The sequence below is a fragment of the Rousettus aegyptiacus genome, unplaced genomic scaffold, assembly GCF_014176215.1.
Source record: "Rousettus aegyptiacus isolate mRouAeg1 unplaced genomic scaffold, mRouAeg1.p scaffold_m13_p_2, whole genome shotgun sequence".
NCBI lineage: Eukaryota > Metazoa > Chordata > Mammalia > Chiroptera > Pteropodidae > Rousettus > Rousettus aegyptiacus.
This window is the reverse complement of record NW_023416295.1, coordinates 171,886,825-171,910,885: the sequence shown is the minus strand read 5'-3', so window position 1 is coordinate 171,910,885 and position 24,061 is coordinate 171,886,825. Positions and strand designations below refer to the sequence as shown.

The following is a 24,061-nucleotide window of genomic DNA, read 5'->3' as shown; positions in this document are numbered from 1 at the left end:
GGGTGTCCGATTGTAAGTGACTCCCTGAAGGGGCTGGTGCCTCCCGCCTTCTTTCAGGCACGATGGCGGGAGCGGACGCCGCCAGGGGACTGATTCAGAGTGAAGACTACGGACAGAGGCAGGCAAAGCACGAACAGCCACACTTCTAGAAGGTTCTAGCCAGTGCGCAGGAGCAGAGGTGAAGGGAGTAGGCAGGCACAGGCGAAGGACCCGGGGTCACGAGACCGTTGGTGGGAGGAGCCAGCGGCCGGGAGGTTCTGGTCTGTTCTGCCTCGCGGCAGCCGCCCCCTTCTACGCGCTCACGCCGCGCTGGTGCCCGGGCCTGGAATCGGGCCGCAGCCTCCCGACCATGGATCCCCGCAAAGTGAGCGAGCTTCGGGCCTTCGTGAAAATGTGTAAGCAGGATCCGAGCGTTCTGCACACCGAGGAAATGCGATTCCTGAGGGAGTGGGTGGAGAGGTGAGACCCGGGCCCGAGGACCGTTGGGGGTGGGAAGAGGGACGGCCAGAGGGGGAGCTTGGCCGGAGCTGGCGCGGGGCAGAGGAGGGGCAGCTTCGCGACGAGGACTAGGGGAGTCGTCGCTTCTTTGTGGCTCGCTCCCTGGCCGGGAAGGGGAGGCGACTTCCAGGAACTAATGGAGAATTGGGTGGCTTAGTACACGTGCGGGGAAGGACAAGGCAGAGCTGGGTCCCTGCCCCCTGAGTTGGCCAGGGCTGTGTCTCGGACGCAATACCTATGCGGACGATTGCGGGGACTTGAGTACTAGACGCTAGGGGGAGGAGAGAAAGCGGCAAGACTTCGCTTTCGCGTGGACTTGCTTTTCTTGAAATCTGTGTGGTGTCCTGCTAAGGTTGCAGTGACAATCAGCTTCTTTACGCACTATACCTTAAAGTACTGTTGTAATAATAAGTTGTAATGATAGCCGTGTTTACCCTTGTTTGCAGCGATTCTAACTGCGTAGAGTTATTTTGGAAATCACCGGTTTCTCCGTAGGAGCAGTGCCATCACTCCAAAACACTGAGAAAAATTATTTTTCAAGGCCCCGCGTGTTTCCACGATCTGTTCTTATCTTTAACTCTAGAGTATTTGGCTACGTGCACGGAATTAATTGACTAGGCATTGTGCCAGGCGCTGGAAACTTATTAACTGTTTGGGGCTACAGATGAATAAATATAGAAATTCGATATTTACCATATAATAGAGATTAATATTCTAAACGTTGAAGGAAAATTTAAGGGATAACGGAATTCTCCAAAATGATTTTTAAAAATCACTATTACTGGTGGAGAATTTAAAAGAGATGACATGCAAATTACTCTTCATGGTGATAACGACAGTGCAAAGCAGTTTGACTCAGAGGTAATATTCTAAACATTGATCTGTTTATTTTAATATTTTATAGGGGAAGTTGAATCCATGATTACGAAATATTTGAAAGAATATTCTAAAAAGCTTGTTCTCAGGAAGAAACTTAAAGTCTATCAATGTTTTCTGTGATGGTATTTTTTTTCTGTGAGCTTTCTCGGCCTTTATTTTCCCCACTAGTTTTCTAGCTAGTAAAAGATTTTTGTTTATGTTACATACTGTAAAATTCTGAGAACACTTAAAATTAGTTGCTGTAGTAATTTAATAATGACTATTAACAATAACTTAATCCAAAAGCCTCACTTAAGGTATTTGTATGCTTTTGTTCTCCATGCCTACTCATTAGAGGAAAGTGCCTACAATTAATAAGTTGTATCTAAAATTCCAGGTAAAGCAGACACATACCACAGGAAGAAAGAGCAAACATTATACTGAGTGGATACACTGTTCCACTCTATAGAGAAAAAAGGGACATTATGAAGAAAATTAAAACATTTAAGAACAATTTTTGTAAATTATGCAGGAGTGATTATGGCTATATTGAGAATTCCAATTTAAAGTCTGGAAAATATTGTCAGGCATTATTTCAAAAAATTAGCTGCATTTTTATTTTAATGTTTCCCATAGGTAATTCCAGTTTTTATTTCTAGTTCCATTTATATTTTTCTTGTGGCATCCTAAATTGTTGGTTTAAGTATGGGATGAAACATCTTGGCGTGTGTAGGGACCTTCCTTATTCTAAACTTAATTTGAGATGTTAATATAGCTTTTGCTATCCGTTTCAATCTAAATTTAAAGTTTTGTGAGCTCTGTGGTTTTTGAAGTGTATCAGATCCTCTTGTCTCTTACCTTCATATCACTCTCCTTAAAGCAGTCCAAGATGACAGGAGATCTGGCTGATGGTGGAGATTTCTAGGTCCAGGAATATTCCTAGGCCTAATTCTGCTATAGGGGTTCTTCCAATTGAAACTGTGTCAGATTTCTCTCCTCCATACTAAATTAGTCATAGATACCCGGGCTTAGACGTTGAAGAACATTTGCTTATTTACTATAATTCCTACCATTTGTTTATAGTTTAAAATTTTACTCGATGTTGAGAATTTAACAACCTTTTAAATTGGACAAAAATAAAAATGAAGAAAAAAGATTTGGCCCACTGGTCATTGGTGAACCAGAGAGGCTACATTTTCTTCAATAAATATGTCTTGGGATATTTTTGTTTTTCTAGAAGGAGAAGCATTGTTTGACATCATTGTCTCTCATTTAACGACTTTATCGTGTATCTTGTATGTCCTTTTCCAGTAAATATTTTAAATGAAGCGAACGGAATGCATTTCTACGCTCAATGATTTTAGAATATAGCACCCAGTTTTTTGTACATGTGCATAAGTAAGTATACAGCATGGAGTAGATTGAACGTTATCAAATTAAGAGAATTATGACTGGTCTTGTGATCTCATATGAGGAAGGTTTCTCCACCAGCCCTACTCGTTAACATGAAAGCCTATACTGGCAAAGTCCAATTTGCAATATTTGGCAGGGAACTAGCTTGTTTTAAATCTTGGAAGAATTAAATGAACTTATGTCCCTATAAATTGGTTTTACCTTACAGTAGTTAACTAGAATTTGGAATGATAGAAAATTTAAATCTAGCTTATGAATAAACCCTTTTGTTTCCTCCCAAGTTGAAAATTTTTCTGTTTTCTTGGAAACAATTTCTAGCTTGCAGAAAAATTGCAAGTGCAATGCAAAGGACTTTTTTCCTGAACTTTTTCCAACATTGTGCCCCCAACACCATTGAGTTTGTTATTTATACAAACAAGGACAGTCTTCAACAATACAGCCATCAAACCCTGGAAACAAATACTGATGCATTAATACTATATAATCCTCCTAATTACATGTTGCATTTCGTTGTCATACCTCTTAATCACTTAAATTCTGAAAACAGTTCTTAAGTTTTTCCCTGATTTTCATCACCTTAGCAGACTGCCACTGGCCAGTTATTTTGTAGAATTTCCCACAGCTTGGGTTTGTCTGATCTTTCCTTAGGATGATAGCTTACTACGTTTCTTGGCAGGCATATCACTTCCCGAAGAACTAATAGTTGATTACTGTACTCTTTTGAAAAGTAGTTTTTCTGTAGAACAAAGTTTTAAAAAATTCTGTTGTGTTTATATGCCTGTTCCTTATCATTGAATCTTTTTGCTTTGCTGAGTGCAAACTAAGATGGTTTCGATCGTGTAATGATTTATTTACTTGTGTATGGGAACTACTTTTCTTTAATAAGGATACTAAGTAACTGAAATTTTTTTTTGGTAACCGTAACATAAAAAGGAATTGTAAAATGCACATTTATAAGAAACTCCGAATTTTGTTTATTACATTTGCTTTTTTACATTTATTCTCTTGCTTCCTGTCATCTTCATCAAAAGATAATATTGACAGTGAAAAGGCAAGCCACATGGTGGAAGAAGGTATTTGCAACATGTAAAACTGACAGGGCTCCAATCACAGAATATACAAAGAACAGTTACAAATAATTGTGTTAGACTACCTAATAGAAAATTGCATGAAAGTTGAACTTCATAATAAAGGCTATTCGGATGGCCAAGATTACAATGAGATAACTACTACACGCCTATAAAATAAATATGTGGACAGTAGCTAATGTTAGCAAATGTGTGAAACAAGTGGAATTCTCATACACTGCTAATAGAAGTGTAAATTGGTAAAAGAACTTAGAAACACAATAGTCACTTAAATCCAACATATATGTACCCTGTGTCTAGAAGTTACACCCAACTGAAATGAATGTAAGGTGGATATGATAACTCCATAACTCCAGTTATAAAAAAATCTGTACTTGAGGGTGTTTCGGATTAGGTTCCTTTCTGTTTTCCAAGTTACTATAGCTCCTTGTAAGCATTAATGGTGCAAAATTCAGTTAAGTCTTTGTGACTTCCAGCTTTCACTATTGTGGAGTGCCCTTAATCCACTGAACATTTTAGTTGCTGCACTGTTGCATGTAGCCCATACGCTGTAGAGTCTGGCCGAAGTGGAGCATATAGCGCTAGTTTATCATAGTTTTTTTCCCCCCCTTGTTTTAAAGTTTTTTGTTCGGTGAGTCCACACTTAACATTGTTGATAGGTTCTGTGACTTTAAGCTAAACGACAGTTAATGAAACCAATTTTACTGTAGGCTAATTGATGTAAACAAGAGTTAAGTTCCTGTGGCATTTCATCCATGTTATAATCAATGTTGAGTGAGACAGTGTTGTTTGAGGACCTGCTGTACATAATTCATTGTGTTGCCCTGGAATATTTGGGTAAAGGGGCTTGCCAAGAGGAGGTACCGATGGATGGAGTTTAGAGGGAATAAGAAAAATCTGTAATGTGAGGGGAATGTGAATATAAGCAAGAAGGATCCTTGTAGGTCCCAATCAGAAGAAACAAACATTTTTAATTGTATAATAACTTAAAAATTATTCCCTAAACTGCCTTTGAGTTTAATTGAGCTATTCTTACTAAATGTCAAACTTCAAGTAAGGTTTGAAAAGGTAATCATCTAAATATTTCACTTTACAGCATAAGTGTTGCTTGGCTTAGTGACTTTTAGTTTTCTAAACAAATATCTTTTTGTCTCATCTTTCTCAAGCATGGGGGGTAAAATACCACCTGCTACTCATAAAACTAAATCAGAAGAAAATATCAAGGTAAGTTCTGAATTTTATTTGTATGTTTAGTGATAAAGCACTATAAGGTTTCTTAGGGATGTTTTCCCAAGAAACTCCTGATTTTCCCAAGAACACTTGGAAATAAAATCTTTGTAAAATTTCTATTTGGACATCAAATTCCTTGAATCTAATTTAAAACCAGGAATTTGGGGTTGAGTGTTCACTATGTTTTAGAATAAATGAGAATAAATGCTATATGTATGTTACCTGCGTAATCTGTAGGTAGTAAGCTCTGCGATTGTGTACATATGTGTTTTTTTGCATTTAGCACAATATTTTATGCATGGTAGGTACTTTTAGTATTTGCAAAGTCAATGAATCAGTATGCCAAATCAGTAATTCATAATGTTTTTCTGCCCTACCTTCTGAGGGATGTTTCTGAGTGTGATTCACGGTGTTACTTTAGCATATTTGCCCAAAGGGTATGTAAGATCCAGGGGAGGTCACCAGTGACTGGTTTAGAGAAGGGAAGTTGGGGTTATATCCTCTCAAGAATGCTTCCTCGAGAATTCTTTTTTCTCCTGTGTTATGCCTTCGTGTATAAAAGATTTTTTTCCCAAGTGTTCTGATTAGTTGTCTTAAATTGCTGTGTTATTTAGAATCCTAAACAAGGTTTATCTGTTTGAAACTAAAAATTATATCTTTGAACAAGTGAAGTGAAAAAAGTTAGAGCAAAAGCCCACTAAGTATTCTTTTTTTAGATGACTCATTTGTAAGTTTGGTAGTTTCTGAGCTGTAGAGTAGGGTATTTTGCCATGCGATAAACATGTATGAAGACGAAATTATTTGCTAAAATTGTTTTTTAATACATTCTGATTTAGAATTACGATTGCTCTTTTTCTCAATATATGCTAAACCATCTAGCACCTTGCACGTGGTAGAAACTCAAATATTTTGTAATAAGATGGACTTTGATTCCAATATTTAAGAAACAGAGGGTTGCAATCTAAATAACTGTTACATAACTTATGATATACTAATACAGTTGAGTGAATAGCTCTAGGTGGAGCGTTCATGGTATATTCTCTACGATACTCTGTTGTTTAATGGAAAAGTCAGCGTGGAGTTGTACATGTAGAATATTTAGAATGGGATATACAGACCACACTGGTTACTTAAGAATGGGAAAAAAAATTTGGGTGTATTCTTTAAATTCTTTTGACTCTTCATCATTTGTGTATTACAGTTCCATAGTCCCTTATTTGCAATTCCAAAACTCAAACTCTTACAAATGTAAAGGTTTGTAGTAAATTCGACAGTAAAACATCTGAGCAGATGTGAGGGTATTTATAGTTTTGACATCACTTATTATGAATGTGTATAAACTTTATTTTGCGGAAATAGAATGTGTTGGATTATGAATAGTTGTGGGCTGCAGTGCCTGTTGACCATATTACATAATATATGGTATATGTATCTTATTAGTTTTCTCAAATACAAATTATTTTAAGTCTTAAAACTCATCTTCTAAAAAGGTTTGGATTAGGGGCTGGACCTATATTTAACTTTAAAAGAGAACTGAAAATGGAAAATTAAAAGTTGTTTATCAACAAAACGAGAGAGGAAACAGATGAAATACAATGTATATGAACAGTTTATATATAAATTTGTGTAAATTGGTATAGATGCATTAAATACTGATAGTATTATTTGCAATCCCTTTGCTAGGAAGAAAAAACAGATAGTAAGAAGGAGGAGGATAACATAAAGACAGATGAACCGTCAAGTGAGGAAAGTGATCTAGGTAAGGAGATACGGAAGTTCTTATTTGATAACCTCATGATAAGATCCTGTGTTGATTTTTACTAATTGGACTAAATCAGTGATATCTATTAGAAATGTAATAATGTGAACTACATATGAAACTTAAAATTTTCTAGTATCCACAATTAAATAGGTAAGATTAACTCATAGTATACTTTCATATATCTAAAATATTAACATTTTAACGTATCAATATGGAAAAATTACTTAGATATTTTCCTTTTTTCATACTAAGTTTTCAAAATCTAGAGTGTATTTTACACTTCTAGGACATCTCGATCCAGATGTAACATTTTTGTTGGAAATACTTGATCTGTATTCAGACTTCATAAAATTTGCAGTTGAAAAGTTGAGTCATATAGGCAAGTTGTCTTAAACATATGCAAATTATCCAGTATTTGCATTGAGTACCAAAAAAGTACTTTCTTGTAGGAATTGCAATCCACCTTGATAAAACTGGTTCATTTTAGAAGAGTTAATATCTATGCATGAGTTTGGTGGGGTTTTTGTTCTTGGTTTTCAAGACCACAAAATGAATAAAATAAATCTCTTCATAAATTAGTAAGTCCTTTGAGAGTATAAATATGTGCTCCAATTATTAACTGGGGAATCTCTTAATTCATAGAACCTATGGAAAAGCTAAAGAAAAATAATTGCAAAATTTTCAAATTCTGAGTTAGTTGACCTTTGATATTACTAGAAAGGGCTTGTCATTTGAGGGCTTATTGAAGATCTTTCACTTTTTGTAAAATATCTTTTTTAGTCTTATAATTTTCCATTAGTTTCCATAACTATAATTTTTTGTTGTTGTTGTTACTGACTCTTCACCTAAAAGCATTTTATTTTTTGTGCAGGAATCAAGCTGTTTCATAATTAGACAAAGCTACAAGTACAGTTCCTGTTAAAAATTGATTTAAAATTTTTGGTTAGACATTAATTCTGATTTCAGTTAGCTAATTTTAATTTTATTCTCTTTTTAACTGTTAAGAGTAAACTTATCAAATTCACTTTGTTGAAAATGTCTTCTAATATTGTTTATTGTAGTTTTTAAAGTTTTTTATGTGTAACAGTTATTTTGTTTTGCTTCGCTGTAGCAAATTAGTTTTTCATTATGAAATTTAAAACATAACCTCTTTCCAGTCTCTATACTGTTTTGGTTATAGTGTACTAACTTTGGGGCTTGATTCCGTATCAGTTGCATACCTTTATTTTAAAATGAATCCATACTGTTTTTTAAAAAGAAAAATATTTGATCATGATTTATATCAAATTATCACTGTAACTTGTGTTGTCTGCATAAAAAAATTTTAAACATTACAATACATTGGTATATAGAACAAAATATTTGAACCGAATCAGTTTGTTGAAACTGACTAAATCAATGGTGTTTCTAAGTGTAATACTAGAAACTATTCACTTGCCAAAATTGCCACTTAACAGTAAAATGCATAATGTCATACATAATACAACAGTTAAAATGAAATGTAGTCTTACCAAAACAATAAAGTTGTGTTTAATGAGGAAATATTTTACAGTGCCATCAGTTTAAATAAAATTAACATAAAGTTAAATATTCACTTTATTAGTTGCACTAACCATAGTTCATTAGTTTTTAATAGCCTCAGGTGTCATATTCTTGACTTTGGCAGAAATTGACAATGAAGGTGTGATTGAACCAGACACTGATGCCCCTCAAGAAATGGGAGATGAAAATGTAGAGGTAAGATTGATTGATGACTTATTTTCTGTTTGTTGTAAGGAATGTGAAGGTCTCATCTTTTGTGATGATTTTATGACATAATTCTTCCAAGATAAGCACACAATTAAATCTTTCTCTGACTGAAAGTATTTAGGAAAGCATTTTCTTATACTACAAAAAATACTTGTGAAAATTCCCATTATTTTTAATCATATTCTCTAACTGTCTCCGAAGTTCTTGTTATTTTCTTTTTACCTACTTTTTCTGTTTACAGCTGATTTGATTGCTCTTTATCCTATAGAATTTACTTACTATAACTACAAAGGGAATTATCTATTAATGGGATGTCTAATGACAAATGGTTTTGTCACATTAGGTTTTTAATATTGCCCTCAAGGCGGTAAAAATTGGTTCTTGGGAGGGGTGGATTGAAAAAACATATATATTGTATTACAGTGGTTAGTGGTCTTTCAGGGGGTCATAACATTAATATATATATGCTATATATCTGTGATATTAAAAATGGAGTGGGTGAGAATTAAGAAAAAAATGTCTTAACAGGTACTTTGGGAGCAGGGTTGATTATATTAAAAAGCTTGAGAAACACTAATGTGATAGAGTGGATTTTTTTTTTGTTAAGGAAACTGCTGCTTGGCTTTCCATTTTAGGTAGGATATTTGCTCTAAGTTTTTAATAATCATTGTCTGTATCTTTTACAGTGTTCTGTCTTAGTATAGGTACTTAATAAATGATTATTGAAACAAATGAATGAGATTTCTTTTCTGAAAATTCAAGCCCGAAAGGAGCTAGCTTTAGTTACTTGTAGAGATTGAGTTTTAATATTTGTGAATAACTAGAAAGGAGTTGGCAAGACGGGGTGAATAGCCTGCTTAATTTGGCATGGAGGGAAGCGACGGTAATGTCTAAGACAGTATAGGGAGTGAAATTTGTTATTTAATATAAAAGATTAAAGTTCAGAGCATATTAGGTCTTGCTTCCTGGCAGTTGTCAGTTTTGGCTCAAATAAAGTCCTAAAAAATTTTTTTAAAAGATTAAAGATCATCCAATATAGTTTCTTAGTAATCAGTTATAATTATTCTCTTCGCTCCTTGGAGAACAGAGAAGGATGAATGAAAATGAGAGTTCTGACTTGACTACCCTGTTCCTAAAATGTCCAAATTGCTTTTTTTCTTCTTTTCTCTCTACTACTACTAAGCTTGCCTTCAATTTTCTCCTAGATAACTGAGGAGATGATGGATCAGGCAAATGATAAAAAAGGAGCCGCCATTGATGCCCTAAATGATGGTGAGTGAACTTTTTACTCTTTCCTTACCATTCCTTTTCCACACTATAATCTTTTCTTAATTTCCCTACCACTTAAAATGTCTATTTATACATTTATTTTTTGTTTTCTACATGCCTGGCAGTTTTATTGTTTTACTGTGTATTATTTCATTAAAACCTCATACTGGTCCCATTTTATAGATTCATGAATAAATAACCTGAGGACTCAGAGAGGTTTTGACTTGCCTAGAATCTTAGTGTGCCATACTGTCAACTCATTATTTTTGTCACTATTTTGGCATACTGTCTTTATTTTTTAAAATTCATTTTCTTATTTATTGATTTAGCAGAATTTAACAAAATGAAAATGAAGCCACGAACCCCTAAAGTCAAGTTCTTGTTTTTCCATATTTCTCAGCTATGTTTGTGTGTAAATTTAACCTAGTTCTAATTTTAGAATACATGCAATTTTGTAGTATATCCCAGAGGGATTAAACACTAGTATTCTAAGCCAGGTTCAGGCCCCACCCGGGTTTGGAGAGGCTAGAACATAAACACTGGACTTTACAGAGCAACAGTGGCTATGCTCGAATCCCAGCTCTGGCACAAGCTAGGTAAACTTAGAGAAGATACTCTCTTTTCCTGTGCTGTTTTCTCCTTTGTAAAAAAATAAGGATAATAGTACCTACGTAATAGAGTTATGAGGAAAACATGAATAAGTAATGTGTGATATGCTTAGAATAGTACCTGGTGCTATTCTTTTAAGGTACTGGAATTATTATTAAAGTGTAAATATTCTTATTAAGTGAGAACTTAGTGTTTGCATCTGTTACATTATTAGTATTTTCTTTTTAAGTTTAATGTATTTATTCAACAAATATTTATTGAAGGCTTTCCGTGCTCCAAGCGTTGTTTTAGATATTCAGTGGGAAACAAAATAGACCCAAGATTTTTACCTCATGGACTTCACACATTACTTGTGAACAAAAATTAACAAACTTATAATATCTTAGGTGATAAGTGCAATAAAGAAAAATATTGCTGAGTAAAGGGGTAGTTAGTGATGGAAGCTATATTTTATATAGGGTGGTCAGAAAGCATCTGGCAAAGTGAACAGAGTGAGCCACATAAAGAGGAGCTTTAGAGACAGAGAAGAACAAGTACAAAGACTAACTGGGAGAGCGTGTGGGATGATTACATACTCAAGAAATAGCAGAAAGGCCAGTGTAGCTCGAGTGTGGTGAATGAAAGGGGTAAGATTGGTAGAGTGGGGGTCAGAGAAGTGCCTGGAGTGGGACATGTGTGGTGCGAAGGTGGTGAGTGAGTAGAATGGTTAGATAGATCACTAAAAAACTTGGTGGATCATGCAAAGGACTTAGGATTTTATCCTTAAGGGTGATTCGAAACCATTCAGGGTTTTTTGTCTAGGGGAGTTTCATAGTGATGTGAATTTGCTTTTGAAAAGGATTATTGCTTTATTTACTTTATGTAAATCAAATTGAATGGATAAATAAAGGTATGTTAGTTCTCTGGAGAAGTAGAAGCTAAATTATGAGTCAATGTGCCAGACGTATATTAGGAAAATAACCTGTTGTGTGGAAGTGGGAGAACAGGGAAAGAGAGCCAGAAGAGTCTGGGAGCCTGGGAAGGCGCTGAGATGACCATGTAGGTCTTTTCCCTGTGTAGGAGACATGGAAAGAAGGCTGTTGTAGGAAAAGTTTTCAGCTATGGGTCTATTTCTGAGAAAGTCTTGGAAAGACAAAGTTGCCCACTAGAGGAATTGCATGTCTCATAAGAATGGGCTTGCGGGGAAGGCTACCTTGGTATCCTTGCTGTATCCAGTCATTAGCTGGGAGCAGCTTACAAAATCTAGTCTTGGGCACAAAAGATGGGCTTCTCAGTTATGCTCCCAACGGATCCAAGGTGCGTCTTCATGGCCCCAGAGAGGGAAAACAAGAAATCGAGTCTTATTTTCTAGTGTAGGTGGCTGATGATGGTGGCTTGGATTAGAGCAAAGGTTCCCACACTTTATTACAGTGCTCTTAGTGTCTTTAACTTTTTCACAGAACTCCTTAGCCAAAAAATTTGCATAAGAGTTTCATTTATAATACAGCTATAGATTCAAACATTTAAATAAGTATATCCTGACAAGTTAATGATTGTTTGAAAAAACGATTCATACAAATTGAAAGGAAATATTCTTAAATAATCATGTTTGTTTTCTAATAAGCTATGTATACATGGTGGGCACTGAACACCTCAGATCTTGGAATCAGATTGGCCGCTGCAACCCTCATTTTCTGTTCCATGTCTGTTTTTCTGCAGTTCTAGGTTTTTCTCATAGGAACTACTAAAAACAATTTTTCAAAGACATCAAAAGGAATGGAATGATCCAGTGTTGAAACTGAACCATATTGAGCTAATAGTTTGTTAACAAACTATTGTGTGGCCCATTGGTGCTCAGTGTGCAAACCTCAGGACTAGCGTGATAAATGAGGAGTGGTTAGGTTCTGGATATATTTTGAAAGTAGAATGAGAAGATTTAGGTTTTAGATTGGGGAGGCAAATGTGATTCTAAGGTTTTGGGCTTGAGATAGATCAGTACAGGCATACCTTGGTGATATTGCCGGTTGGATTCCATACCACTGTAATAAAGCAAGTATCACAATAGAGTGATTAGGAATCTTTCTGCTGCCTCAGTTTGTAATCGCAACATCTGTGATGTGCAATAAAGAGAAGCACAAAAGAGTGAGATGTGCCTATAATTGCCAAACTGTTACTGTAAAAATGTAGTAGAGCATAGCCATACCCATTCATGTGTGTATGGTCTGTGTCTGCAACAGCAGAGTTGAACGGCTGTGATTGTTCTGGTCTGCAAAGCCTAAAATATTATTATATGGCCCTTACCAGACAAGTTCCCTGACCTCTCAGACCTTAAATAAGAGTGATTTATTTGATCAGGAATTTAGGGACGGGGGTAGGGTGAATGGATTTGGAGATAGGGTAGGATTTAAGAGTTCAATTTTAAACATGGTAGGTGTGAGTTGCTTATTAGACATCTTGGCATAATAACTTGTAATAGACATGGTAGTAACTAGTAAGACTGAACATCGTTTTGCATTGTTTCATAAGTTCTGTTAAGGTCCTTTACACATATACTAGCTGGGTAAATATGTTTTTCAAAGTGAATTGTGACATTTACTCTAAATTGTTTTTTTAATAAGCCTTGTGTATTTAGCATGGGCACTTTTTTCTTTATGTTTAACTTTATCCTTTAAACTTAATGGATGAAATAAAAATTAATGGAATGATTGGTTTTATTTATTAAATTTTATTCTTTTTTTTTCTTAATTAAAACATCGAGTCCTACTAAGAGTATGGCATTATGTCTTGAGTGATTTACAATATACATTTGGTAAAGTTTTATTTGAAGAGTCAGTTTTGTACATTAATTCAGAAACTTTTTTTTTAGCTAGACTAAATGATGTGAAAGACTAATTGCATAAGAAATCAACATTTTTTCTTAATTTTTTTACTCTTTAGCTATTTCTCAATAACTTTTGTTTCACTTTAGGTGAACTACAGAAAGCCATTGACTTGTTCACAGATGCCATCAAGCTGAATCCTCGTTTGGCCATTCTTTATGCCAAGAGAGCCAGGTGAGAACTCAACAAAATAGCATCCCTAGTGAATAATTTCTGCTCGTTTATTTAAATAGAATTGCTTCAGTGGCAGTCCCAGTGATGTTCTTGTTTGCAATGCAATCTCTTTAATATCACACTTATTTTTTAGTGTCTTCATCAAATTACAGAAGCCAAATGCTGCCATCCGAGACTGTGACAGAGCTATTGAAATAAATCCTGACTCAGCGCAGCCCTACAAGTGGCGAGGGAAAGCACATAGGTAAATAATGGAATTTATTTATTTTCAGAACTCTTTATTTAAGTCTGATGTTTTGATGTGCTTTAAAAAAACAATTGCCAAAAAAATTGCCTAAGGATTTAATTTCAGAATAATAATAATATATGTGCTCAGTATGAAGAATTAAGAGAATATTGTAAGGAACAAACAAGTAATTTGTTTTGCTTCTTTTACTCAAATAAAACCACTCTTTTTGACATACAGCCAAATTTAAAGTAAGGATTTTTCTCAAAATTATCTTCAAGAAAAAAGAGTCAACTTCGTTGACCAAACTCACAGAGTCGGGAGATTTTGTCTAGATATAAACGGCAAAGATTTATTCAGGAGTCATAAGGCATTTGCAAACCAGAAACACAACTGAGAAATACTCAAGTTGTTCTGAAGGAGAAAGAAAAGCTACAGGTTCTTATAGTAAAAAGTGTATTCTTGGAAAGAGTTAGTTCTGCGTTCTTAGCGCCTTGCTTGGTCAAAGATGGTAATCATTAGATGTCCTGTGGCCTAGACAATTGAACATTTTCTCCTTAAGTCATTCTGAAGGTTTGATGTGTGTCCAGGCACTGACACCCAGTGTACCAAGGTGTGTCAGGTATTGACGCAGGTCTGGAAAGTTCAAAAGTTTTAAGTTCCTGGCATGTGATACAAGAATAGTCATTTCTTTATGCCTCAGCCCAGTTGACGTTAATAATTTAGAAGCTTGACCATAGTGACTCCATTTTATTTCTTTGTTCTATTCCTCACCTTGTATCGATGTCCTTAGGAATTTTATTTTCAGATTTTCTCATTGTAACTTAACATTAAACAAACAACATATTGCAGAACAAGGACTTCAAACTTCAAAGCACTTTAGTCAGTGCTAAGTCACCTGAAAAATCAGAAAAAGGTGAATTTAACTGAGATTAATCATTCCTAGAAGCAAAACTTAACATTATACAAATGGATGTTTGTAGCTCAGGGATAAAATGTCCAATAACATTGACATGTTAATGTATATTGAAAAGGTGCTGTCTTTCAAGTGTGGGTGGAGATAAAGATGGGTATATTTTGGACGCCTGTATTTATGCGGATACATGTCAGAGATATAGGTAAAAGGTAAAAATAAGATTTATTAATGTCGTGTGGGTGTAGGAGAGTTCGTGCTGCATTGCTATTGGTCCTCTTCAGATCCCAGTAGTAAGTAGTTGAGCATTTTCATGCCTGTGGTACAACATAGCATGAGCTTATCTTGTACTTCACTTGTCCTAGACGTAGAATAAACCATTTCTTCAAGAAATTATAGTTTATTTTAGTGGGAATCATATTTATGGAAACTAAAGTTTGGCCATGAGATGTTATCATTGCTTCTAGGATATCATTACTTCTGTCATTTCAGTGGACAGAGTTAGAAAAAACATATTTAAATAATGATTTTAAGGGAAAAAAAATTTTACGTTTATACGGATATATTTATTAAAATTTACATTAAATATTTTTTATTGTTTTGACACTATTCTCTTAGAGTTAAAATCTTTGTCCCTAATATATGTGCCTAATTGTGTTATCCTACCGTATATGTAAAACTGTCAAAATTATACCTAAAAATTAATGTACTCTAAGTAAAGTTTAAAGTTTGTTTTTTTGTTTTGTTTCTGTTTTGCAGTTATCTATCTTCTACTTAAGATGTACTATCAAATTGCTGTTTTAATTTACTTGAATCAATATTTTCTGTGTGGTGTGTGGTTTATGTTGTCAATGCCATAAATAGTTATCCTCTTTTAATATCTATTTGTATTCAGGTGTGGGCTGGCTTTGTTTCTGTTCTTTCTAATTTAATTTTTTCTTTGAGTATATAAAGCATTTTCGTGTGTAAGGAGTCAAAACTGAGTTAACAGGTATACCCAGAGAAGTCTCATTTCCATTGCTGTTCCCCTGCTTCATTCTCACCTGCCCCACCGACCTTTAGTTTCTGATTTATCCTTTATCTTCTTTTTCAATAAAATATGCTCCCATGTATTATTTTCTCTCGTATATACAGTAGCATGTTAAGTATATATTGTGTTAATTCTGCTTTTGATGAGTTGAGAGCTGTCGCTTTTTATAATTTTTTTAACATTTCATCATATTCTGAATTAAGAAAGCAATAGTTGTCAAGTTTTTAAATATTTTTTAATAGAAAAGAGGTTTATAGTTAACCATAGAGGAAATTTAAACTCTTTCAAATTTTTATAAAGTAGGACGTCGTAATTGAATTGGTTCATGAAAACTTGTATGCTCACATTTAACTTACACCTCTTTTTATATTAAGAAAGACACCAGGCTATATAAGTGAATATGTGTAAAATGTTCCTAAAATGAGTTTAAATTTGTTTCAGACTTCTGGGGCATTGGGAAGAAGCAGCTCATGATCTTGCCCTTGCGTGTAAATTGGATTATGATGAAGATGCTAGTGCAATGCTGAAAGAAGTTCAACCAAGGGTATGTTAAAGAAAGGGAAAGCCATTATTGTAATGCCCCGTGCCCCTACTCCTTAGCTCTGGGCAGTAACTAACTTGTAAAACAGATGCAAAGAAACAAACATTTGGAAGTTTTAACCTTTAATCACTGAAATGTGTGCTCAATTCAGGAAATCTCATTAGGTATTCATGCTTTCATTGTTCATGCTGTGTTAATATAGTAAGTTGAATTACTTTGTTTGGAAGCCTACAGTAGAATTATAACCAAAAAGAAAGAAAAGGAGGCATTAAGTCTACAGCAAGGAAGGAAAGAAAATGTACAAAACTTGACCCAAAGTTAAATTTGGTTTTTGTCCTTATTTATCATAGGCGTTTACAGCTATTGTGTATAAAACATGAGGACCTCGTGAAAGTTAACGAGTTTCAACCTTTTAAAAATGATATCGGGGTGGGGAGGGGGGGAGTGGCTCCATGATATAGTTCTAAGCACATCTGCTTTACACACAGAAAGTCCTGAGTTTGTGCCCCAGGTGGAGCCACAGGCCATGCCCTGGTGCACCAGGCGCTGGGTGTGTGCCGCAAGTGTGTGGGAGAAGACACCCCGCCTTAAGGGGAAACAGCAACATCCATAGATCAGGGATGGAGGGGGCGGGGGAGAGCGGGAATTAAAGAAGGGGAAAAAATAAATATAATAAATAGTTTTTAAAAATGACAGTGAATCTGAAAGCTAAAATGTTCTGTTTTAAAATAATATCTGCCTAAAGTTGTTGGTTAAAATAATTTTAATGCATTCACATGGTAAATCCAATTTTACTACTGTCAGAGACTATTTTTATTTTATAACAGTGGTAACTCAGCAAGGTTATATGTGAGGTATTCTAGAACATGAGGTTCTCGAAAAAATCATAAACAAGCTTAAGTAATCGTTCAATATGAATCTCCAACATTTAATGAGCTTTTAGATATTTATCATGGACAATGTACTAGTGCCTGGTATTTTTCTCTTAGTCCTTAGTTGTTCTGTTAGATTTATGTATTCTCTCCTACACCTCATTTATGAATGAGGAAACAACTGTAGTTAGACTGTGGCACATAACTGGCATATGTGTTCCCATGGCAGGTATCAGACAAGAATTGTCATCCAATTTAAAACCTATTTGTCTGTCTTGCCCCACTTAATTGTTTGAGATTTGTAACACTTCTAACACCACATCCCAGCCTTTTCCCTCTGTTTCACAGTGGACTTATTAGAGCCTGAGTTACATCAGGTCTTTCTCTATCATGTGAATCTAAGTCATTATTCAGAACTATGTCTTTAATTAAACAGCTCCCCACAAAGAAGAGTTAACAAAATAAAATTGTAGATTTGTGTTGATTTTATTCAACACAGAGAAATTTTTTCTGTGGCTCTTTTTCCTAGGCCCAGAGAATTGCTGAACATCGGAGAAAGTATGAGCGGAAACGTGAAGAGCGAGAGATCAAAGAAAGAATGGAAAGGGTTAAGAAGGCTCGGGAAGAACATGAGAGAGCCCAGAGGGTAAAGTTACTATAGCTCAACCATTAAAGAGAAGTAATAATATATTAGAACTCTTAGGGTATCATTGTATTCTTGGCTCTTATTTAATGTTGACTGCAGTTCTGTACAGCAGTGCCTAACCTTCTTGGTACCAGGGACTGGTGCTCCTATGAGAATCTTAATGCTTGATAATCTGAGGCACAGCTGAGGTGGTGATGCTAGCCTTGAGAAGTGGCTGCAAATACAGATGAAGCTTTGCTCACTCGCTTTCTGCTTACCTCCTGCTATGTGGCCTGGTTCCTAATAGGCTGAGGATTGGTACTGGTCCGCAGCCCAGGGGTTGGGGACCCCTGCTTTAGTCCATTATTTCCATTTGAAATTTGTCATTCTTATATAAGTTCAATAACGAGCTTATTTTATACTTTTTTCATGATTTTGAATGGATAGGATAGAGGTGGATAGCAGACTTTTCCCTTCCTATTATGTAATTTATCTTTTTTTTCTATTAAAGGAGGAAGAAGCTAGACGACAATCGGGAGCTCAGTATGGCTCTTTTCCAGGTATTTTTAAAGAAAAATTAAACCTGTTAGTATTGTAAATAATTAGAGAATATTATTATTTTGGGGCTCTGATACGTTTGTTATATTTAATAGCATTATTCTTTGGGACACTGAAGAATCTTTAGAATGTTCACCTCTAGAAAATTTCATTCTAATTAAAAATTTTATGTTAGGTGTGGCGTGGGCAAAATGGCATAGATGACAGAGCAAACAGCAAGCAGAGTCACCTGGGTTCTAGATGAACAGAAACCCTACAACTAGAGAGAGAAATAAGAAATCACTCTGCAATAGTAGGAGGTAGGGGGCTGCGAAGACATGCAGCTATCATGTCCCTAGCAGCTGAGTGGGACAGAGGTTGTGGCAGTAGCAGACCCTCACCTAAAGGGGCTGAGTCCGTGACCAGACTTGCAGTGATGGATTTGTTGCCTCTGAGCACCAGCACTGGGTTGGCTGCTCGGGCCGGCACCAGGGACTTACAGGGAGACACTGAGTTGTTGGAGTAAGGGCTGGAGGTAAGGCTTTCTCCTTGGTGGGAGTGCCAGAGGTATCCAGTGCAGCGCAGCTCAAAGAAGTAATCAGATTGGATAACAGAAGTCATTCCGCCCAGAGGATTCCTTGACACTCCCCCTCACCCCAAACTCACAGCCCCACCTGAGCTACATCCAGTTGTATCCTCTGCAAATCCAAGACTCACACTGGCCTTGGTTTCTGGTGTGGCCTTTTGAGACAACTGTAAACACAGCATCTATGGATTGCTTGCTGAATCTTACCAGGTGGCCCCAGAGGGGCACAAACTGGGGCTAAATTTGGCCTGCAGCTGAATCCCTCTCAGGACTGTGCCACTGGACACCTACTACAGAAAGCTGCACTAATAAGACTCAGAAACTTAAGAGCTTTGCTTTTAGTACATAGAAACAGACACAGAAGGGCAGCCAAAATGGGAAGACAAGCAGAAACAGTATGAGAGAACAGAACAGATCCAGGAATAATGGAGTAAAGCAATCTAACAGGTGCAGAGTTCAAAGCACTAATTATAAAGATGCTCAGTGAACTTAGGAGAGGAGTAGATGAATTCAGTGAGAACTTTAACAGAGATAAAAAACATAAAAATGGAAATGGAAGTTATAAAAGGGAACCAGTCAAAAATGAAGAACACATCCGAGTTGAAGAGTGTATTAGAGGAAACCAACAGCGAATAAAGAAGAGGATCGAACCACCAATAATAGAAGATGGGGAAGCCAAGGATACACAATTAGAATGGCAAGAATAAAGCAGCCAAGACTATACTAATAATTTAATGAGCCCATGGGACACAAATGTAAAAATATCCATGTTTAAGGGTACCTGAAGGAAAACAAGATGTCGAAGAGCTATTTGAAGAAATAATAATGGAAAACTTCCCTCACTTGGTGAAGGAAATAGACATACAACCCCAGGAAGCTCAGAGAATCCCAGAAAAGATGAACCCAAAGAGGCCCGCACACAGACACATCGTAATTGAAATACCACAGGTTAAATACAAAGAATCTTAAAAGCAGCAAGAGAAAAGCAGTTGCCTCCAAGGGAGCACTCATGAGACTGGCAGCTGATTTCTCAAAAGAAACTATGCAGGATAGAAGGGCTTGGCACAGAATATTCAAAGTGATTAAAACCAAGATTACCCAGCAGAGTTATTTAGAATCAAAGGACAGATAAAGAGCTTCCCAGACAAGAAAAAGCTAAAAGATGTTATTAACACCAAGCCAGTATTACAGGAAATAAATGTTGGAGGGACTTAAGAAGAAAAAACGTATCAAAAACACGAATAAATACATTCCTATCAATAAGTACCTCAAATGGAAAAGAAGCACTCCAACCAAAAGATAGAGTGGCTGAATGATAAAAATCTATAGCTTTTTATAACAAGCATTCCATGTAGTTCTTGAAGGAATAACTGCTCTGCAGAAATACAGTTAAAGAAAAGAACAACTAAAGGTTTATGAATTAACTTTACATTGAAACAGAAATAATAGTAAAGAATGAGAAGATAAAAGATGACCAAGGTGATTTATTAGACATTTTAATTTTGTAATTCGAAGTGACTTTTTTTTTTTTTTTAATTTTAATGTAAGATTAGTTTTCTTTTTTTCAACAGTTTTATCGGTAGGCAAAAATGAACCCAGAAGGTAGCAAAGTCTGATTGATAGCCTTATTTTTAAGAGAAAATTTGAAGGTAAAAATTGTATCTTTTTACATCCAGTTAGAATGTTCAGACCACTTTGTGTTTGGTAACACTCTTTTTTGTGATGCACATGTGTGTTATAATTGGTAATGTCAACATAAGAAATGTCTAATCTTGTAGAGAATTTTTATAAGAATTTATTCGAGCCAAAACTGATGACAGTTGCCAGGAAGCAAGATCTCAAATGCTCCAGAGAATGAGTTTTGCAGTTTATTTTATGCATTTGGAATTATGAGGGAACATAAGGAAGGTGGGAGAAAGCAAGGTGGGGATTGGATTACAGGAAAGTTAGCAAAATTACCTGCTCCCTTGAAGATGGTTCCACTTGTTACAAAGTCGTGTTAACCTTGAGGCACAAAAACAATAGACAGGGCTTGCTTAAAGGAAAGGTAAACCTTTTACTAAAGAAATCATATGCCTGGAGCCAGGACCGCCCACCATGACCCAGTTAGGAATTTAGGATCAGGTCACCCTTCCTGCAGAACCCCTTTTTTCATCCACAGTAGAAAATAGTATGCTATCAGGTGACTTGGGAATTTGGTTGGTGTCTATACAGTTTTTTCACTTACTTTTGCAGGTGGCTTTCCTGGGGGAATGCCTGGTAATTTTCCTGGAGGAATGCCTGGAATGGGAGGGGCCATGCCTGGAATGGCAGGAATGCCTGGGCTCAATGAAATTCTTAGTGATCCAGAGGTTCTTGCAGCCATGCAGGTAAGACTTGGAAAAACAAAGTTGAATTTTATGTTACTAAGGCATTTCTTTCATTATTTTGTTCAGAAACAAAAGTTACTCTGTTAGACATGTTTTATTGATCTGAATTACCAAATAGCCAAGTATGTACTTGTGACATTGATTTTTTTTCCAAAACGAATAACTTAAGTTTTAAAAAATTGGTTTATAGGAAATACTTTGTAATCGTTGGTAATTATATCCATTTATTTTCTTTGAATCCAAATTGTATGTGCTTTATTTTTCGTTAAAGTGAAATAATTGAGTGTGATGTTTATGTGCATATTAATAATATTTATACTTCAGGGACTTGTCCAAACCCCAATTAACTTGGCCATGACAAAATTATAGGTCTAATTAAAGAGGTGGGGTTTAAGATAGTGAATGTGTTGACCCCATAATATACTTTTTTCAATACTTAAAAAAAAAACCACCCTTTTTTGCAGGATCCAGAAGTTATGGTGGCCTTCCAAGATGTGGCCCAGAACCCAGCAAATATGTCAAAATATCAGAGCAACCCAAAGGTTATGAATCTCATCAGTAAATTGTCAGCCAAATTTGGAGGTCAAGCATAATGCCTTTTCATAAGTAAAGCCCTTGCTGAAGGAAGAGCAGTTTAGATCACCCAGTGGATGTCGCAATAATACAAACCAGTGTACCTCTGACCTTCTCATGAAGAAAGCTGGGGCGCTTTGAAGAGAATCCCTACCCTGCTGCCCCAAATGCAGCTGTAGTATTTTACAGTGGTTCGCCATTAGGGTATACATTCAGATAATGTTTCCCTACTAGGAATTACAAACTTTAAACACTTTTAAACCTTAAAAATATTTAAAAACAAATTAAAAGGGTGTGTTAAACCCTACATTTTTCCTTACTAATCATTTTGGTGTTTTCCTTTGAAATAATTGGGCAAAGAAGATATTTCAGCATGGAAGACTTACTGCGTAGTTCGAGTGAAATAAAGGTTCATTCATGGGAGGCATATACAACATTTAAATAGTTAAAATTTGAGTTAGATATATGGTTCCTCAGGCATTTTGAGTTGTCTTTTCAAATGCTTTTTTTCTTTTTTCCCCAAAATGATTTATTTCAGTAAAACTACTGGGACCACCAGTATTGCAGTAGTACCTGGGTAGGGACTGGAAGTTTTTGGCAAGGCAGCAGCAATCTTAAACTACATTTTATATAACATGAACCCTTGTGTGGATGCATTTAAATCTTACACTGTGGTAAAGGGATGATTTTTATAATGCTGCAGTAGAGTTGGATTACTTAGCTCTGTTGTCTGATATATAAAATAAATGTTTCATATTATTTCCACATAGGGGAAATAAAGGAATACTTTTCTTTTTATATGTCTATATTTTAAGTTACTTTTCCTGGTTAGGAAATTCCCATCTCTTTGTTAGTTTTCTACTTGTTTTCACTTCTTTTTCCCCCTGTCTCTTGGACTAAAGAGAAGCCTTTTCTGCTAGCATCATCACTGCTATCATCATTCACAGCATAATTGTGCAAGCATATTTAATGCTGGGTTCAATTTAACATTTAACATATAATGACATAACAATTGTAGTTTCTTACTTGGCCGAGATTTCATATTTGAATATAAGATTTCTACTTTGGTGACATATCAAAATGTTGGAAGGAGGGATTCCCTGTGGTGTTTGGTCTATTTAGGAAATACCAATTGAGTTTATGTTTGTATTTTGGAGAGAGTGAGTTTTGAATTAATTGAGATACGTAGAGGGGAACCTAACTTCTTGATCCAACATGAATTATAAAATTGAAATCCATGGTTCGTTGTGGAGTTGTTGGCATTATGAAAGATTCATTGTTCTCCTGTTCACCTCTTAAATAACTGCAACTGTGTTTCCACTTCTTTCTCTCCTTCCCTCTCCTCCAAGGATAAAGAAAACGATAAATTTTCAGTTGTACATTCAATAACTATATTAAATAAGACTTAAGTCCAAGCACTGTACTAGACATTTCTAGGTTTCTTCTTATCTTTTAGTTAAAATTAAAAGCAGTTTCAAGGGATGAGACCCTCTGTACTTTGAATATTTGAAGAATAAGTGGTAGGGGCAGTGAAATAAAATCCATGGAATACATTTTTGAAATAACACATCTCTGAAATCATAAGTTGATTCAGATTCTAACCCTTTGCTGTACACAAGCAGATAGAAATGCATCTGTTATACAAGTGAGAAAAAGCTGTATGCTAATCGAGCATGCTTTGTAAACCCTTTAAAAATACTCAGCATATAAACTTGCGTTTGAGCTTGCCAGTGTTCTTTTTTGTTGATGTGTATTCTTTCTCAAAATTTCCAATGTACGCTGTGAATAACTCAAGACCAGTTGCTTCTGGATTTTTTATTTGATTTTGATTTATTTAACTATACATTATCTAAGTACATTCTAACTGCAAATATTACCATAAATGGATAAAAGTAAATTTTTTTTTTAATTTTTGGAAAATGTGTCTGGCGCTTTTAGATTTTTACGTTCCACAAATACAAAATACATTCTTCATTTTCATAGAAAATATCATTTCTAAGCAAATGTTCTTGTGCTAATATTGCTGTAAGAAGGAAAAGTAAAGGAGTTTTTTCTGCTTAAAAATACATAGTTATTGGATATTTCTAGCTACATTAAAAATAAAGTATGGTTTCAAAATGCATATTGACTCTCCTCCCCCTTTTTTCCCCATCATATGTTCTATAATGTGTCTAGAACTCAAATTATTTACTGGGCACGTAGGCCTCAGATTATAAGAATGCTGTTAACAAGGACCCACAAAAATACATTAGCCTAAGTAAAACAGCTTTAGTTTCCTTTC

At 35.5% G+C, this 24,061-nt stretch overlaps 1 protein-coding gene across 2 annotated transcripts; it reads left to right on the top strand.

The window, feature by feature from the left end:
* Positions 1 to 4: 4 nt before the first annotated feature.
* On the top strand, positions 5 to 23,902 carry ST13 (ST13 Hsp70 interacting protein). Of its 2 annotated transcripts, XM_036237563.1 has the most exons (13): positions 349 to 459; positions 2,668 to 2,754; positions 5,024 to 5,081; positions 6,771 to 6,846; positions 8,516 to 8,586; positions 9,804 to 9,870; positions 13,424 to 13,508; positions 13,642 to 13,752; positions 16,119 to 16,221; positions 17,620 to 17,736; positions 18,227 to 18,275; positions 21,074 to 21,207; positions 21,672 to 23,902. In XM_036237563.1, the coding sequence occupies exons 2-13, from the start codon at positions 2,711 to 2,713 to the stop codon at positions 21,798 to 21,800; spliced, it is 1,044 nt and encodes a 347-aa protein (XP_036093456.1). In that variant the 5' UTR covers positions 349 to 459; positions 2,668 to 2,710; the 3' UTR covers positions 21,801 to 23,902. The 2 variants fall into 2 exon arrangements, with proteins under 2 accessions (XP_036093455.1, XP_036093456.1); XM_036237562.1 differs by lacking the exon at positions 2,668 to 2,754 and having other exon boundaries at positions 5 to 459.
* The last annotated feature ends 159 nt before the right edge of the window (positions 23,903 to 24,061 follow it).

Excerpts from the sequence above, each read along its gene's own strand:
- ST13 (XM_036237562.1), top strand. The coding sequence starts at position 350 with ATGGATCCCCGCAAAGTGAGCGAGCTTCGGGCCTTCGTGAAAATGTGT. Across the intron at positions 5,082-6,770 it reads AATCAGAAGAAAATATCAAG|GAAGAAAAAACAGATAGTAA; the intron begins GTAAGTTCTGAA and ends TCCCTTTGCTAG. Across the intron at positions 6,847-8,515 it reads AAGTGAGGAAAGTGATCTAG|AAATTGACAATGAAGGTGTG; the intron begins GTAAGGAGATAC and ends TGACTTTGGCAG.